We start from the raw sequence: 15,724 nt of genomic DNA, 5'->3' as shown, positions 1-15,724 counted from the left end.
AGGTGAAAGAACGGTACCTCTCGGCCAATGGCCTGAAAGGACCCTGACAGATAATGAATGGATGGATGATTGGACAGGAGTCGAAATGACAAACAACACTTTTGCAAAAATTGTACTTCCATTTTATTTTTAAATGCCGTCCAAAGGTATTACAGTGCGAGATCGTTCCTGCAAAATGGCATAATCACTGTTTTACTGTTGACTCATCACCTTCACCGGCTCTGTAACCAGGGCACGGAATTGGCCTGGAGTCATCACTGACACCCAACATTCATTCTTATTGTGCATTATTTCTAAGGCAACATGGAGGACCAAGCGAGCCTTGTCTACTGAATCCAGTGGCTGGTGGTTTGGACTGTTGCCAGCGTCTGAAGCAACATTGGCACATTTTTTTTCTTGTCCCTTCAGAACAGCTTGGTTAAAGGCAGCATGTTACACATCGAGTTTGACACACACACTCGCAGACGTACACACACATCACACCTCTGACACAGAGGCTGATTCATCTTCAGAGTCCTCTGATACCATCTGGTGTTAACCTGATAAATCATCTAACTCCTCTCAGACTAATTCAGCCGTTTCACTTCTGACTGTCATACATCATTTAAAAAGCTTTTACTACAAAATGAAAAAGAATAAATAAACAACTCAAAGTGCCCAAATTCCAGTGTAAACACCAAACATCTGATGAGCTGGTGCCGTCGGCAGCTCAACTATGTTTTGATCAAGATTTTAAAGAGAAAATGATAAAACCTAAGAAGCTGCTCAGAAACGTATTTTTTCTCCAAAAGAACAAACCAAAAGAAATGTTCCCCACATTATTAGATACACATTTACTGTATGTACATGTACTCAAATAGAAAACTCTGTATACAGTACAGTGTGTACAAATGTGTGTAAACCACAACTTGTACAGGGTCTCGATCAGCATATTTCTTTTTAAAGAAACACTCCAACATTTTAGGAAATTGGCTTATTTGCTTTCTTACAGAGACGGATGAGAAGACGGATATCTCGTTTCTGTATCTATAACAGAACAGCCAGCAGCTTGTTAGCTCATCTTAGCATAAAGACTGGAAAAGTACAGTATTTTCTTAAGTCAATCTCTATATATTTGGTTAAACTGTAAAATATCAAGTTACATCTCTTAGTCATAAGAGTTTATTAACGACATCTTAAGAATCATTCCCAATTCTTTTATAAACCTGTACCAGAATTATTTTCTCCCTTATCTCGGCTAAATCTGTGTGGGTCGGAAACCCTGCATGATAGCATCATCTTCTCATCTTACATCTGAGCAGACCAATGAGCATCTTCCCTAAAATGTTGAACTATTCTTTTAATTGGTGTAAATCTATTCATCTTGATCAACCTGAGGAGTGTTTTGTTTTTATGGCAGGAGATTTTTGTTCTGCAGCGGAGTCAGCTCGAGTCGAGCTCCTCGTGTAGCTCTGCAGCTTCCATCACTGGGACGTTGTAGTGGCGGTCGTCCTCGGTGACGAGGCACACCGACGGCCAGTCGTCCTTGTGGTCGTCCGGGTAGTAGGTGACGAACTCCTCAGTGTCGGCCTTGTACAGTCTGTAAACTTGAAGGGTGCAGTGCAAGGCGTAGCCCAGCAGGAACATCTCCACCTGCACACAGCAGGGGGATAATTGCACGGTTACAGAGGAACATGCAGTTCAAACAACACAGTGTTTAATCAGAGGCTCAAGCACATGATATTTATGAGGTGGGGTTTCTTTGTGGAAAATCACCTCCTTGCTGAAACCTCCTCATCACACGCATCATGATGCAGAAACACTGCAGCAGTGCAAGCATCGACAAGTTCCGCCGTCATGTTCCGAGAATGTTACACATCCAGTCTCGTGAAATCGCACATTCATTGTTGGTTTTTAACCAAGCGTGACAAACATTTACTGGAAGAAAATCTCAGCATCTGATTTCTGGAAGACTTTGTTTACCATAAAAGGTTCATGTAAAAATGACCAGAGTTTTATTGTAACCAATCTTTAACTGTGCGGTTGAGTGATTAACAAATGCAAACCAGGCCCTGGTGGATTTCTCTTACCTGCTCCAGCCCGGCACTGAGGCCCACGTGGCTGAGGTGGTTGCAGAGGAAGGAGCGTGGGCAGTCGGATGAGTCGCGTGCGAACAGCAGCCAGCAGAAGAGCGGAACTTCTCCGCCGGCCTGCATGCAGCCGTGCAGCTCCACCGCTCTGCCCAGCATCAGCAGCTTGAGCGCCTCCAGCAGCCCGAGCTCCTCCTCGCCACCCTGGAACACTCGCTCGCACAGCTGATGCCGCTCTGCATCGGAGGAACAGTCCACGGCCGCCTGCCACTGGAAGAAATCAATTACATGAATCAATAACTGCTTTGATGAACAATCATGGAAGTAAACTTTGGCTGGTTTTTAGCTGGATTTGCTGCCATTTGAGCTTTAATTTCCCAGTACAATCATTACATGAGATAAGCAATTTGAAGATGATATTTTAGATCCTGTGAATGTTTGCTGTGAACATTTTCTAGCCCGAGTAATCAATCAATTACCAGAAATGAACTGATCCAATAGTGAAAGATGTTGTAGCCACATCAGTATCTGTCCAGATTGTTGCACGAGAGCAAAGGTGATTTAAAACCAAATTATGTTGGGGGGGGGGGGGAGATAAAACAGTCTGACTGTAAGTGTTGGGCAGAGAATTATTCAGGATCTACTCAACATCTACAGAAGCAAGAATTTTAATCTGCAACATTTTTATGTTTTGTTTTTTGGCCCTTTTTTGCCTTTAAAAGGAAGGGAGAGTGGGGGGGGGGGGTCATGCAGAAAGTGGTGTGGTCAGCCCGGAGGCGAACCAGGGATTAGAGCAGGATTAAACAAATGTTACTGAACCTATTGGCAGCAAAGTTGCTGGAGAGATGAGTGTTGGAGAAGTACACGTTGAATATGGGTGAGGTTCTGCTGAAAGGGGCAGATGATCCAGGCAAATTTTTTAATTACTTTCCCTAACATTGCAAACACGATACATGTTTCAAGACTTTCCTCAATTACTCAGGAGATAATGTGTGAATTTTCATGTAAAACAAAATCCCTTATTTATTGAGATCTATGAGTTTGAACAAGTTGGTGCAGATTATATCATTTTATTTGTTTAGTATTAGTGCTGAAGAGATGTGTGGGATTGTTTGGTCTTGACAAAAGGTGTGTGTGCTCTACTCAGAGTCCTTTTCCACTATGTATGTGATCCAGACCTTCAGACACAGCAGCACACAGCTTCCTCTCATTAAAGCCACTGACTTAAAAAACCCTGTGCTGTAAACACCAGCTCCTCACAAGCCGCCAGTTGCAGCAGGCGACTATAAACTCAGCACAGGCCTCAGACTGTCGGAGTAAAGACGCACCGTGGTTTTAACAGTTGAAACTACGCCTTTGAGGTTGAGGGTTCGTCTTTCCCTGCAAATCCTTTAGAGTATAACAAGGCTGCGTTAATAACACAGGGGAAAAAAAAGAGAGAGTCATGCGGGCCGGAGCCGTGCAGCATTGAGGAAACTGCCCTCCCTCTAACATGTGGAAGCAATCACTTCCAAAAGCCTTGCGGATGAATACCAATACCCTCACTGTACACGGATGGCATTGAAGTAGTGCAGTGGTTTTCTCACTGCGTGTGTCTTTAAAATGCTTTCTCATCACGCGCGTGTTAGTGATGCAGATCCACTACCTTATTTCGGAGAAGCTCCATGTAGCTTTTGAGCTGCTGGGTGACGTCTCCTGTTCCGTCTCCCTGCAGGCACTGGCCAGGAAACGTCCACTGACTTATGAGACCTTCCTGTGCCTCCAGATGCTCCGGCAGCTGTAACCAAAATATATTTGTGGTAAGATGTCAAATCAGCTGAATAAACAGCAGCTGAAACAATAAAATGACATAAACACATACGTTACACAAGGTATCCAGTCTTCTGGAAAGTTTTTTTATTTTAATATATCCTGTGCTTTAAGGATTAAATATAATTAACAGTTAGCATCCACAGCGACTGTGAACCTCTGATAGATTTAAGTTGTTGGAGAAAGTGAAAGAAAAGGAAATTACACTATAATTAGTAGATGTATCTTTTTCTTAGATATGAGGATTTTCTCAACCTGGGCTCGGAACTACAGGAGTTTTAATAAACGATTTTAAAATCGTGTTGCATCACAAACATAAGGGGAATCTTCACAGTTATTCTTCTCTGTAATCTTTAACACTCGTATGACTATGTTAGCACTGGGGCTGACCACCTTGGAATAATCTATGAGCACTTCCAGGTTTGACCATTGACTCATTCTGTCAACATTGTAGGAATAAAGCTTTAACCACTGGTCAACTGATCCGATCTCCTAAAGGTGGGGGTTTACCCTGGTAGCGTCGTCCTCCTGCAGCCACGCAGGAAGCTCGGTGCTGAGGGACAGAACCTGGAACAGCGTGGCTCTGAGTGCACAGTAGTTGTCCCCCCTCACTCTCCTCAAGCTGCTGAACCTCTGGGACATCTCTTTATAACCCTGCAGCAGCAGACATGGACATGGACACCACAGGAATTCATTCATGTGAGAACATAAAAAAAACAACTGGCTTTAATCTGAAAACACTTTGTCCTAAGAGCTACAGGCACCAACCTTTCTAATGAGAGCACTTTTGGCAGTGTTTCCTTTCCACTCCCTCTCGCTGTACGACAGAATGTCCACGGCCGAGGCCAAGCTGCATCTGTCCTCAACCTTTAAAACTGAGCGAGAGAAAGAGAGGAGTGAGAAGACATGATGGGAGGAACAAAAGGAGCACTGTGTGCGTTCTACGTGACAAAACAGAGGTGGCGTTGTTTCTAATCCCTGATGCAGTTAAAGTCAGTTGATTTGAAGGTACTGACGTGTCGTTTCAAACACAGATGTCGGTCCTGGTTCATCATCTTGAGACTCTGAGAGTTCCTCCGCTCCTCTGTACAGGTCTTCATCACTAAAAGGGGAAAAAAACACATGTGACTGAAACTCACAACCTCAATACGGCCCTACAAAGACAAAGTGCAAAAACTAACTTAAGACCAAGTATTTCCCCTGTGGGTGAAGTATGATGTAACTAATGCCTCTGTGCCATTGACCTCAAATGTCAGATTTTGACACTGTGACTACTTCCTCAATTGCAATAAACGTGTAGTTTAGTTTCTTTGACTCAATCCTACGTGCACAATCTCTGGTGCTCTAAAAAACAAAAACAATATACAATATACTATATATATTTGTGACCCATGTTATAGATTCAGTAGGAACCAATGGGCTTCATTCTGAGAGCCACAGTCAGGACAGAGGGTTCAAGACAAGACAAGAGGGTTGTTTGTTGACAAAAAGAAATTCAACATCCTTGTTCCTCAAACTCACAGTAAATTATTCATCAATGTGGTGGCTAATGTTCCAAATCATGAAATATTTAGATTAACATTATTAGTACTCATTTTCTTCAGTTTTCACAGAATAGCACGTCCACTTCCAATCGGTGCGAGCGAGAGGCCGATTAAAACATTTGCTTCCAGTAGCAAAGCGAATCCGCTGCGTGGCTTCTCATGGAGTTTAACTTTGGTTAACTTTGATTCAGGGTATTCGCTTCACATATGAGTGACTGTGCCCCAACTCTCTAGAGAACTGTAAATTATTGCTTGTTACTGTGTGATGTGCCAGTGTTGAATAAACACACATTAATAACACATCTCCGTCTCTGGGAAAGAATGTGAGATCTTTCAAAGCAAAAGATTAACAAGAGCCACTTCCTGTGTTGTGTCTTCTGTGTTATCACTTTCTCTCACTTTTGGAAAGCACATTACGTGTGAGGTGGAAATTAAAGTCAGGACTATGAAGCAACTGCAAATTATCTTAACAAACCTGTTCTGCAGGTGAGCTTCATCAGACTCTTCCTTCTCTGGGACTGTCTCAACTTCAACCATGACATCAGCGGCTGTACTTCCTGCCGGCTGCTCCTCTTTTCCAGTTATCTCCTGCATCTCAGAATCCTTTGCAGCCTGAGTCTCAGAGGAAGCATTCTCCTCCACCACCTTCTCCTCCTCTTCCTCCTCCATCACTTCATCCTCCTTCATTTTGGCAACATCTTCAACTTTATTCTGCTCTTCCAGCATCGTTTCCTCCCCAGTATCTTGTTTGTTGTTCTCCAAGGAAGAGACGTCCTTCAGGGTCGTGTCCAAACACTCAGAGTCTGGTTTGACACTCGAGCTGGACAGTGACACATTTCTGTTACTTTTCCTGCTTTACATACATAAACATTAACTTCACGTTTTATATTTGAAACTCATATTACAACAGAATGACACAGAATGTGTCACTTGAATAATATTTAATGCTGAGAGATTAAATTACACAAATATTTGCAGAAAAGAAAAGAAAAAAGTGTGAAAAACAGAAGAACGAAAACACAGGATGACTTCACCAATACAAGCTGTGGTTTCACTACACCCCCTAGTGGTCAGACTGAGAACCAACAGATATCCACACACTATACAAACAAGTGCCTTGTTTTGATTTCACTGACTCTGAACCGACTGACCTCTCTGTGGCGTCTGCCGGAGCTGCGGTCTCTGACTCCCCGAGGGAGTTGACAGAGTCGCGCTCCTCGCCGCTGTGGTCGCATCCCGATCCAAGAGAGGACTCAGACACATCGTGGCTTTCTATCGCTTCAGGATCGACCTGCTCTAACACTAAAGAGCCGCCATCTTCTGAATCCTCCGTCACAGCACTGGACACAGGGCGAAAGACACAAATGCATCACTGACTGCACAAAGGCAGAGGCAGGGTTAATAAAGTAATCCGTGTACAAGGAATGCAACATAGTACATCAACAGATAAACAATTTTTAGAACTGATCTTTAAATACTTGACAAATCAAATTAAAAACCAGTCTCAATTACTTGATCTTGTAGCTCTGCTCTCTAGGACCTAATACAGCCATAGATATAAAAAGGATATATCTTGGGCAGTGACCCTGATACGGAAAAACTGTCAAGAGAAGCATGATTTACTGAATGTTGACCAATCCCACTCAGACATGTGGTAACAATATTGGATGTGCAAATGTGTAAATGTAAATATTCTGTTAAAAATAATCACTTGTTTACTGGTTGAGTGGTTTCTGGTGTTTTTAGCTCGTGACTTTTTGAGAATTGACCTCACCTGAACTTTGTAAACATCGACCACTGACCACCAGTTTGATGGAAAGGTAATTAGAAGTTCTCTGATTGTTTTATTCAAATAGTTTTATTTAATCTAATACATTAAAGTAAATCTTATTTAGTTTATTCATTTTCTCCTTTTCTATCCTTTTAAGTATCTTTCAGCTGCTGTGGAGATTCTTATTTAACTCCGTCGAGGAGGTTTTATTTTCTAAAAACCTGGAACACAGATGGAACATGGGCCAAGAAAAAAAGAGCTTGTTATTTTATACACAAAAGTGAAGACCAACTTACAAACTCTATGTTTTCTAATACTTTTTCTGCTTTTCTAGTCTTTCAGCTGCTTGGGGCGGTTTATCAATTCATCAATTTGTTGAATGTATTTTTAAGGTTTTTAAGCAAAGTTGTCAAATACCTACAGTTTTCTTCTCAAATATGAGGAATCAATGGTTTTTTTAATACTATTTTCAAGACAAACTGCTGAATAATTTTATCAAAAAGTAATTGGCTTCATATTGACATTAATTTGTTGAATTCATTCTCCCAGATGTTTTCTATTTAGTTTACACATGAGGAGTTTATATTGTCATGTGACTCACCAGCTGGGAGCCTCTCCATCGGCCTCCTCACTGACCACAGAGATGGACATCACCTGACCAGCTGCAGCCGCCGGCTCAGTGTTTGGCACCGACACTTCACTATTTGCCGAAAACTCCCCCGATGGCTCGTTTACAGCTTCGTCAAACATAACCTTGGAGCCTGCTTCTTCCTCATCATGGTGAGAAGTGCGCTCTGTAACGTGCTCTGTGGTTGAGGTCGTCTCAGGAGGCGCTGGAGGCTTTTCAGGGCTGACTGACTGGGCTGTTAGTAAAATACCATCTGGGACTTCGTCCTGCACCGAGGCTGGGTTTTCTTCTTCTGGCACCACATTTGTTTCCGTAAAAACCTCCCAGTCAGCTGCAGCGAGGACTTTCTGCTGGGAGTTTAAAGTGCTTTCCAGAGGTTCAGCTTGTTCGCCGTCATCTGAAGGTTCCTTCACAACCTCATCTTGTGCTCTTGTGGAGTTTTCTTCGAGTTTAACCCCTTTGCATATAGTGGAAGGAGTCGCTGTCTGGATGCTCTCCGTCTTCAACGGTCCGTTCTCCCGAGTGTTATTAGGCTCCGTCTTTCCGTTCTCAGGGCTTTGCTTCACCAGCACGAGCTCAGGCTTCTCCTCCACTTTCATATCAGCCTTGTCGGGGGTTTTCCTGAGTGGCAGAACACAGAGAGGAGGAGAAACGTCACATAGTACAGGACAATCTCCACGGAAATTTAAACGAGTAGAATAACTAATGAGTAATAAAGATCAGAAACCCCTTGTAGATATGTAAGTAACCACAGCTGAGATGTTTCAAGGTTGTTTCTGTACTGTGGGTGGGGAAGAAACAGGGAAACTCTGCTTTCAACTGTCATCTGTATCTTTTTGCACCAACAGGAGTGTGAAATGTTTCGTTTTTTGCATCATTCTGAAACCTTTCAAGATCTCTGGAAACCCCCTCCTCTAAATTGTGACCTCAGCACTACTTAGCGATTTGTTCACATAGCACAACCTACACAAGAAAAATATAAGCTAGCATTTTCGTAGCGTATATGTTTGTCATCTAATATTTGTCTTCTTTCTGCGTGTAAAGATGAAATGTTTGTCTAAGTCAAAACCAACATTGTAATGTATTACATCAACAGACAGAGAGAAGACAAACTGTCTCAGTAAACATTTCAGTGTTGACATATCTCAAATTTCGTTTGCTTTTCCTTTGAGTCAGTACTAGTCAAGTGTGACATGAAGTCAATAGTGGAAATGTAAAATGATCTTTGTCTCCTGTATCAAGTCCAGAGTCACATAGAGAGATCCGGTCATCTTACTGACCCCCCCAACTCCTCTAAAACACAGTTTGTTTTTCTCCTTAAGTTCACATATAGTAATACAGTAGCTGATTTCACACATAAACTACAGAAAACATTCGGAAAACTGTGTCCAAACATTACAAAAGAGTTTGTCTTTCACATATACAGAACGCAGAAGGAGATTGTCCGGGTCAGACCCGTTCAACAACAGGAACAGTTCGGAACATTAGGCGTCTTCGACGTGTATGACACCTCGTTTTCATCGTGAGATATTTGTATTCTTACACTTTGATGTCTGATGCGTTCTAGAAACGCCATCAACACGCCAACTTGCTCATTCATAATGTATCTGTGATATTCATGCTGTTTTCACATATGCACTGACATTTTCTGGACCCTTCACTGGGGGGGGCTGGCAGGAAAATTGCCGGAAAACGTCAGTAGCAACTGACTCAGATATTTGCATTGTCACTTACAGCCCCTCCAGAAAATGTCCGGACTTCAGTGCGTGTATGCAAGCCGGACAAGTAACCAAACCACAGAGTAGCAACAGTCATCTCACCTCATGTCATCATCTCCGTCAGGACCACACGTGCCCTCCTCGACTGTTCCACCAGCCGGCACCGTGGCCTTGGAATCATTTTTCAATAAAACACTTCTTTCCTCCGCGCTGCCACAGGGACTCTCATTGTGACAGCAGCTGTTCCCCATCTGATCGCTCCCGCTCGCTCGGGAAGTCAGACAGGTTGTAGGCTGAACAGTGACCTCGGGTCCAAGGCAACCGCGGAGCGACCGGACGAGTCGCTGAACTTGAGGAGTTTCAGGAGTCCATGGCGAGGGGGGTCAAGCTGCTGCTAAAGCCAGGAAGTGACCATGTTCAGGTGCCGTGAGAAGGTTGATACCTAAAAGGCAAAAATTTACAACATGAACGAATGAATTACTAAAAGACTTGAGATGAAATGGATGTAACAGCAAATTCCGTGGCTATGGAAGTTTTTTCATTAATGATTAAACGATGACTGGATCAAATCTGATGAGGCTGTTGAAGATATTGTTAAAATATTCTTCAATATAAAGCATTGAGCAACATCAAGGATCAAAAACATTATATATAAAAAAACATTACAACTGACCAAAAAAGAAAATGCTCCTTGAGACAGAATGACCCACGTGGATTTGTAAAAAATAAATCAATATAATTTTAATGACCAACCAACGAACACATTCAGGTCACGATGTTGTATAATCAACGAAGCACTTCACATTTGCATATATGAAAATCTGGAACCAGTAGAACGACTGACACGATTAATCGAATAACAGAACAGTTCAGTGACCAATCGTTTCTCTTCTGTCACAACACATGTTCTATTATATTTAATGGCACGTTGGATTATTGTACCTCGTGTAAATATCATATGAACAGAACATTGGTAAAGAGTTATGGTGGATACCACCAATACAAGAATAGCACGTGATGGTGTATGGATAAAAACATGTTGCTGTGGTAACGAGGCTAAAATTGTACTTGAGAATCCGGTGTCAGCTCCGGTGCGAGGGTTTAAAACGCAGCTCCGCGCAGCTGGAGTCAGGACGGAGAAGTGACAGCTGAGATAACGAGACAAACAAACCTGGAACTCGAGCGGTTTCGGTTTCACTCCGTTAGCTGCAGCTCGAGCTGAAGTTAGCTCGAGCTGAAGTTAGCTCGCCTGTTAGCTGCGCTCAAGCTAAACACTAAACACGCGCAGGAGTCACCGCCGCTCCGGGGAAACTCCGGAGAAACTCCGCAGGCCGCGCGGTCCCCTGCTGCCGCTGCCGCTGCGCTTAGCGTCCGCTGCGCCACATTCCGTCAAACTGCGGAGATTAAACTGCGGAACATCTGCGACGCTTCAGCCCGAGCGGCGGGGTCACGGCTGCGTCCGAGCGACGTCATGACGTCAGCACGGTGCGTGTGCGCCGAGCGGGGAGCTACGGTGGCCGGGAGAGCAGAAATGCAATGCAAATACTGAAAACAACTTGTGTCCAGGTGACCCAAAGTGATGAACCCCGCTGTAGTTCAATGCTTTGTGAAGTTCCATCACCACTGACGAGCAACAGACTTCACATTAATAACTTCACAAATAAATAAAGAACTTAGTCATGACTGGGGCTTTGGATATCGTAATGCTGTGTTCGAGCCAATGTGCTTATTCCTGGTTTCAGTGGCTGTTGAACCAGTGGTTATCCTTAAAGTGGTGATATGGAGGTATGTGGTTTTAGATACAGATATTTGGTTTTGTCTATTAAAGTTATATTGTACTTTTCTATATATTAATAAAATATGTAACAAAAACAGAAAAAAAGCTTTTGTTTATAAGACTAAGGAAGAAGACATACTTTGCAAAAGCTCAAAATACTTTCCAAGATATGGCAGCAAATTTGTGGAAATTCTTCATTGTTACAAAATATCTATTACCAATAATAAAAAGGGGAAATATAAATAGGGTTTTCATTTCTTTTTCAAAACAAGTGTGAGAACAGAAACGCAGTACATTATATCAAATCCATTTTTATTTTCAAACATTCTGCAAATACTGGAATGAAAATATCTATTATACATTATATACAACAAAATAATTCAATTGCTTTGTAAGAAATTTACACCTTTATCAAAGTTTATAGTTCAAGTATTGTCCTCCTTTGATTTTGGTCCTTGCTCTTCAGCCACTAGATGTTCTTCAGCTCCTGTATGTGACTGAGCAGCTCCTCCGGCAGCTCCAGCTCCGACACCACATCCATGCAGCTCTGCAGGAGGAGGCTCAGACCTTCATCTGAGCAGGACGAGTGGTCAGCTGACCCCGAGCAGAGCCTCTGTGGCTGCTGAGGAACGTCCTGGTCCTTTTTGTCCCCTCGGCTGCAGCACTCCGTCTCCTCTCCGCACGCCCCGTCCCCACAGCAGCTGGGATCGGCCTGCTTCACCTCCAGGTCCTCCATGCTCTCAGAGACACTGCTCACGCTGGGCGGAGGATTCTCCAGAGACTTCCTGATGCTGTCTGTGATTTTGTCTTCGTGCTGCGACACCCGCTGCAGGAGCTCGGTCACGCGGGCCGGGACGGGGGTTTCCGGATGCTCGATCTGGCACCAGCACCATATAGCGCTGTGATGAGACACACAAAGAGGCAGCAGCGTCATGTACAATGGCTCAGAGGAGTGACTGGGCCCCACATCTGCTGGACAGAAAAGAGACTTCAATAATGGTCGGAACAAAAAAACACTCATGATGCTTCTGTGTGAGAAAGAGGCGGAAATATTTACTGGAGAACATCAGACTTTTTAAATAGTTCAACATGGAAAGGTTTAACAACAACATAGAAATAACTTTCCCTAAATATCTTATTATATGTTTAAAGAAAAACAGAAAAATATGATAAGACTTACAGAAACATGCTTTTTCTCCTCACTCTATTTGTGTGCTCAGAAATGTGCAGATAAAAACAATAGAAATAATAAACCACGTGATAAGATGATGTTTAAAATCCTCATTTCTTACCTGATCTGAACCACAGACACAAAACAATCAGTATCAAATGTACAGCTGCAATGACTTGATTAAAATCAGGTGACTATGATCTGTCAGGGTTGTGAAGATTTGTAAGCAACCAAGTATATAACTATTTTACTAATGTTGTACACCCACCATTTGTCTTTTTCTCATATTTCCCCCCTTTTATTGTATTTTTACCATATTCAGCCTTTACTTGCATTATTTGTTATTTGCGTAGATAAATTCTCTGATGTTTAACCATCAGGTTGATTCATACTTTTACAAAAACAAAATACTTCTTACAGTTTCTCAAATAGAGTCAGTTTGCTGCTTCTCTTTGTGTAATGATCTGAAACTTTCATTCAAGGTGTTAATCTGTGTGCAGAGGTTTGAAGTTTGGTCGAATAAGAACTGATCGACTTGATCGATTATTACCTGACGATTCCTTTGAGTCGACCCACAGCCACAGTCCGAGCGGCTCCTTCCCGGAACCCCTGGTTGAATCCGGGCTGAAGCGCCGCCTCCTCTCCGGCATTGAGCCCGTCCACGTACCCATCCTGACCGGGAGCAGAGCAGATACACATGAGCCCAGTGAAGCAGCTTCCAGGTGGAGGAGGAGCAGGAGAAGCAGGAGGAAACTTACCTTCACGCGTTTCTCCATGTTCGAGCTCCACTCTTTACTCTGGAGATTCAGCTCGTCTCCATCTTCATCGAACACGTCCCCGGCGCTGAGGGACGCGGCTTTCAGCCAAGACATCTTCAGCTCGGGACAGAAACGCGTCTCAGCGACGGTTCGTGTTGTTTCTGCGGAATCTGCGGGACGAGAACACGCGAGGGGCCGCAGCAGCGTGACAGCTGGCCAGGGCACGTCATCAACCCGCGACGTCAACAGAGGATCCGCCTGAAAACTGAATCACAAGAGAAAACATCGTGTTCGGTTTTAACTTGTGTTTGTTATTAACTTAACATTAAGAGAGACCTGATGATGAACAACCTGAAACTCCTGGGATAAAATATATATATGACGACCTGTAGTGCAACTAAAAGAGAAGTTATTACTGTGATTAATAATTCAATTTGTATAATAAAATAATTGTATTTATTTATCTCATTTTTAAAAATTATTTAAATTACAATATTTCTAATGTCATTATGTATCTGTATATTCGGTATTTAGCGTTTGTAACAATTTGGTGTACTTCTCTCTACTTCTTCTGTGGTGTTGAAAGGAGAAGCTGAAAGCTGCCGCACACTGCCACCTAGCGGCAAGAGGCACCACATAATAATAATAATAATTATAAGAGTAATAGCATTTTTCATCCAGGGGGTGGCGCCAAAGCCTCACTGTAAAACTGGTCCACAGAGGGTTCACTGCAGAACTCTAAACTCTATAATACTACTACTACTACTAATAATAATATGTTATATGTTATAATATGTATAATATAATATAATGATGAAATGATAATGAAATGATAATATAATCTCTCTTTGTCCTTTAGATTAAATAAAATAAATTCTCATAGCATCTCAAAATAGTGTGACATAAAATTTAAGAGGCTAGTTTTTTATGCCTATTTAATAAAGGCAAGTTGTAATATTGGGATACTGGGTAATTGATTTGCATTCAGATGGATCAGAATCAAATCAGAAAAAAAGGACGTGATTCATATTCTCATAAAACGCAACAATTACAAATATTTAAATAATTTTGTGATTTGATTTTGTGCTTTTGATCTAACACAATACAAATCAATCACCCAATATCTATAAGTTACATTGATCAGATTTGCATTTAAATATACGACCACCACCAACGTGACATTTTATCAAGTGCTTCATGAAAACATCCGTGTTTTAGATGAAAAACATGCAAAAGGGGGGAAATCTTCTGAATGAATCTGACGTGTTCCGGTCAGAAAACATGTCAGAGCCTCAGAAATCATGTCTCCTGTTGTGTTTTTCCCTCCCACTCTTCAACACAGATGTTTAGTGCAGCCTGAACGCTCCGGCTGCTCAAATCAATGTCCGGTGCATCTTTGCAGCTTCCTGTTTAAGATTTCAAACAACGAGACGTCAACCGTCACGACAAACACATTATTCACTCATCAATAAAGCATCTCACTCTTCTCTTCTCTCTGTTGGGTAAACAAACGAGGGGGAAAATCCTCCCTGTTTTATTTTCAGATTCCCTCATTCCTCATGCCACGCTTTATGGAAAACACAAGAGAGGCCGGGTGGCGGGCAAATGCATTTCACCTTGGTGGAATGCATTTGCAGCCGCTGGACAACAATGGCCTTGAGAATACTCTGAGGCCACGGAGGAGTCGTCTCTGTGCCGGAAAATGGAGTCGGCCCCGAGGCCTCATTCGCAGCAGCCACACCTTCAGCCCCCTCGCTCGCTCAAAGAGTCAAAAACAACCAGCCGGGGCAATCACCTGACACATTTCCATCCAATTTCCACTGCAGAATGTGTTCATTTTCAGGCTAATGGCATGTCATTTTGCTGGAGCCTTTGGTCAAGAATTAATCCTGGAATCAAAACAGATTTTCCGGGGAGCAATCTTCCATCAAGTATTGATTTTTTTACACTCACGGAGCCTGTACTCCCTAATTTAACCTGACAGCCAGCAGCACAATGGACTGGGAGCACCTTGGCTTCTCACAGAGGGAGCTCTCCTCCTCCTCCTCCTCCTCCTCCTCCTCCTCCTCCTCCTTTTCCTCCATGAAGAGAAAGAGAGATTGGGGAGGAGAAAAAACGAGAGAGAGAGAGGACTCCTGGATGGATAAAAACAAAGGGCGCTGCTTACAGAATACACAGAGATAAAGCTTCCGTCTCTCTGCTTTACCTCTAATTATGTTTTCCAGTATAGTGCAACTTGGGCAGGTGAGGCTGAGAGGGAGAAGGAGAGTGTTCTGGGGCCATCAGCTATCATTATGGGCCTGTTGACATCTCCCTGTCTTTGAGTGATGCTCATCGGTGATTTCCCCCGGCCATTTTCCACCGCTGCACCGAGAGGGGGTTTCATCACGGCCCCGTAGAAAAGGCCCAAAGTGTCCGTACGGGTCCTCACTAATAAGAAAGCCAAGATGTGTCCGACCATGTCACTCCTCTAACATCC

The 15,724-nt window shown here is 42.9% G+C and overlaps 2 protein-coding genes across 3 annotated transcripts; both read right to left on the bottom strand.

Moving 5' to 3' along the window:
* Positions 1 to 99: 99 nt before the first annotated feature.
* On the bottom strand, positions 100 to 15,317 carry LOC117754136 (ubiquitin thioesterase otulin). Of its 2 annotated transcripts, XM_034572864.1 has the most exons (9): positions 7,795 to 8,108; positions 6,561 to 6,762; positions 5,898 to 6,239; positions 4,895 to 4,980; positions 4,647 to 4,753; positions 4,389 to 4,532; positions 3,715 to 3,846; positions 2,070 to 2,339; positions 100 to 1,632 (listed from the first exon to the last, which is right to left on the bottom strand). In XM_034572864.1, exons 2-9 carry the CDS (start codon positions 6,683 to 6,685, stop codon positions 1,423 to 1,425), a joined length of 1,416 nt encoding a protein of 471 aa, XP_034428755.1. In that variant the 5' UTR covers positions 6,686 to 6,762; positions 7,795 to 8,108; the 3' UTR covers positions 100 to 1,422. The 2 variants fall into 2 exon arrangements, with proteins under 2 accessions (XP_034428755.1, XP_034428757.1); XM_034572866.1 differs by lacking the exons at positions 6,561 to 6,762; positions 7,795 to 8,108 and adding an exon at positions 15,278 to 15,317 and having other exon boundaries at positions 5,898 to 6,078.
* Positions 11,608 to 13,597, bottom strand: otulina (OTU deubiquitinase with linear linkage specificity a). The gene is made up of 3 exons (XM_034572868.1): positions 13,246 to 13,597; positions 13,038 to 13,159; positions 11,608 to 12,215 (listed from the first exon to the last, which is right to left on the bottom strand). Exons 1-3 carry the CDS (start codon positions 13,357 to 13,359, stop codon positions 11,786 to 11,788), a joined length of 666 nt encoding a protein of 221 aa, XP_034428759.1. The 5' UTR covers positions 13,360 to 13,597; the 3' UTR covers positions 11,608 to 11,785.
* Positions 15,318 to 15,724: the final 407 nt, after the last annotated feature.

The sequence above is a fragment of the Hippoglossus hippoglossus genome, chromosome 20 (genome assembly GCF_009819705.1).
Source record: "Hippoglossus hippoglossus isolate fHipHip1 chromosome 20, fHipHip1.pri, whole genome shotgun sequence".
In the NCBI taxonomy this organism is placed as follows: domain Eukaryota; kingdom Metazoa; phylum Chordata; class Actinopteri; order Pleuronectiformes; family Pleuronectidae; genus Hippoglossus; species Hippoglossus hippoglossus.
This window is presented reverse-complemented; position numbering and strand designations above follow the sequence as displayed.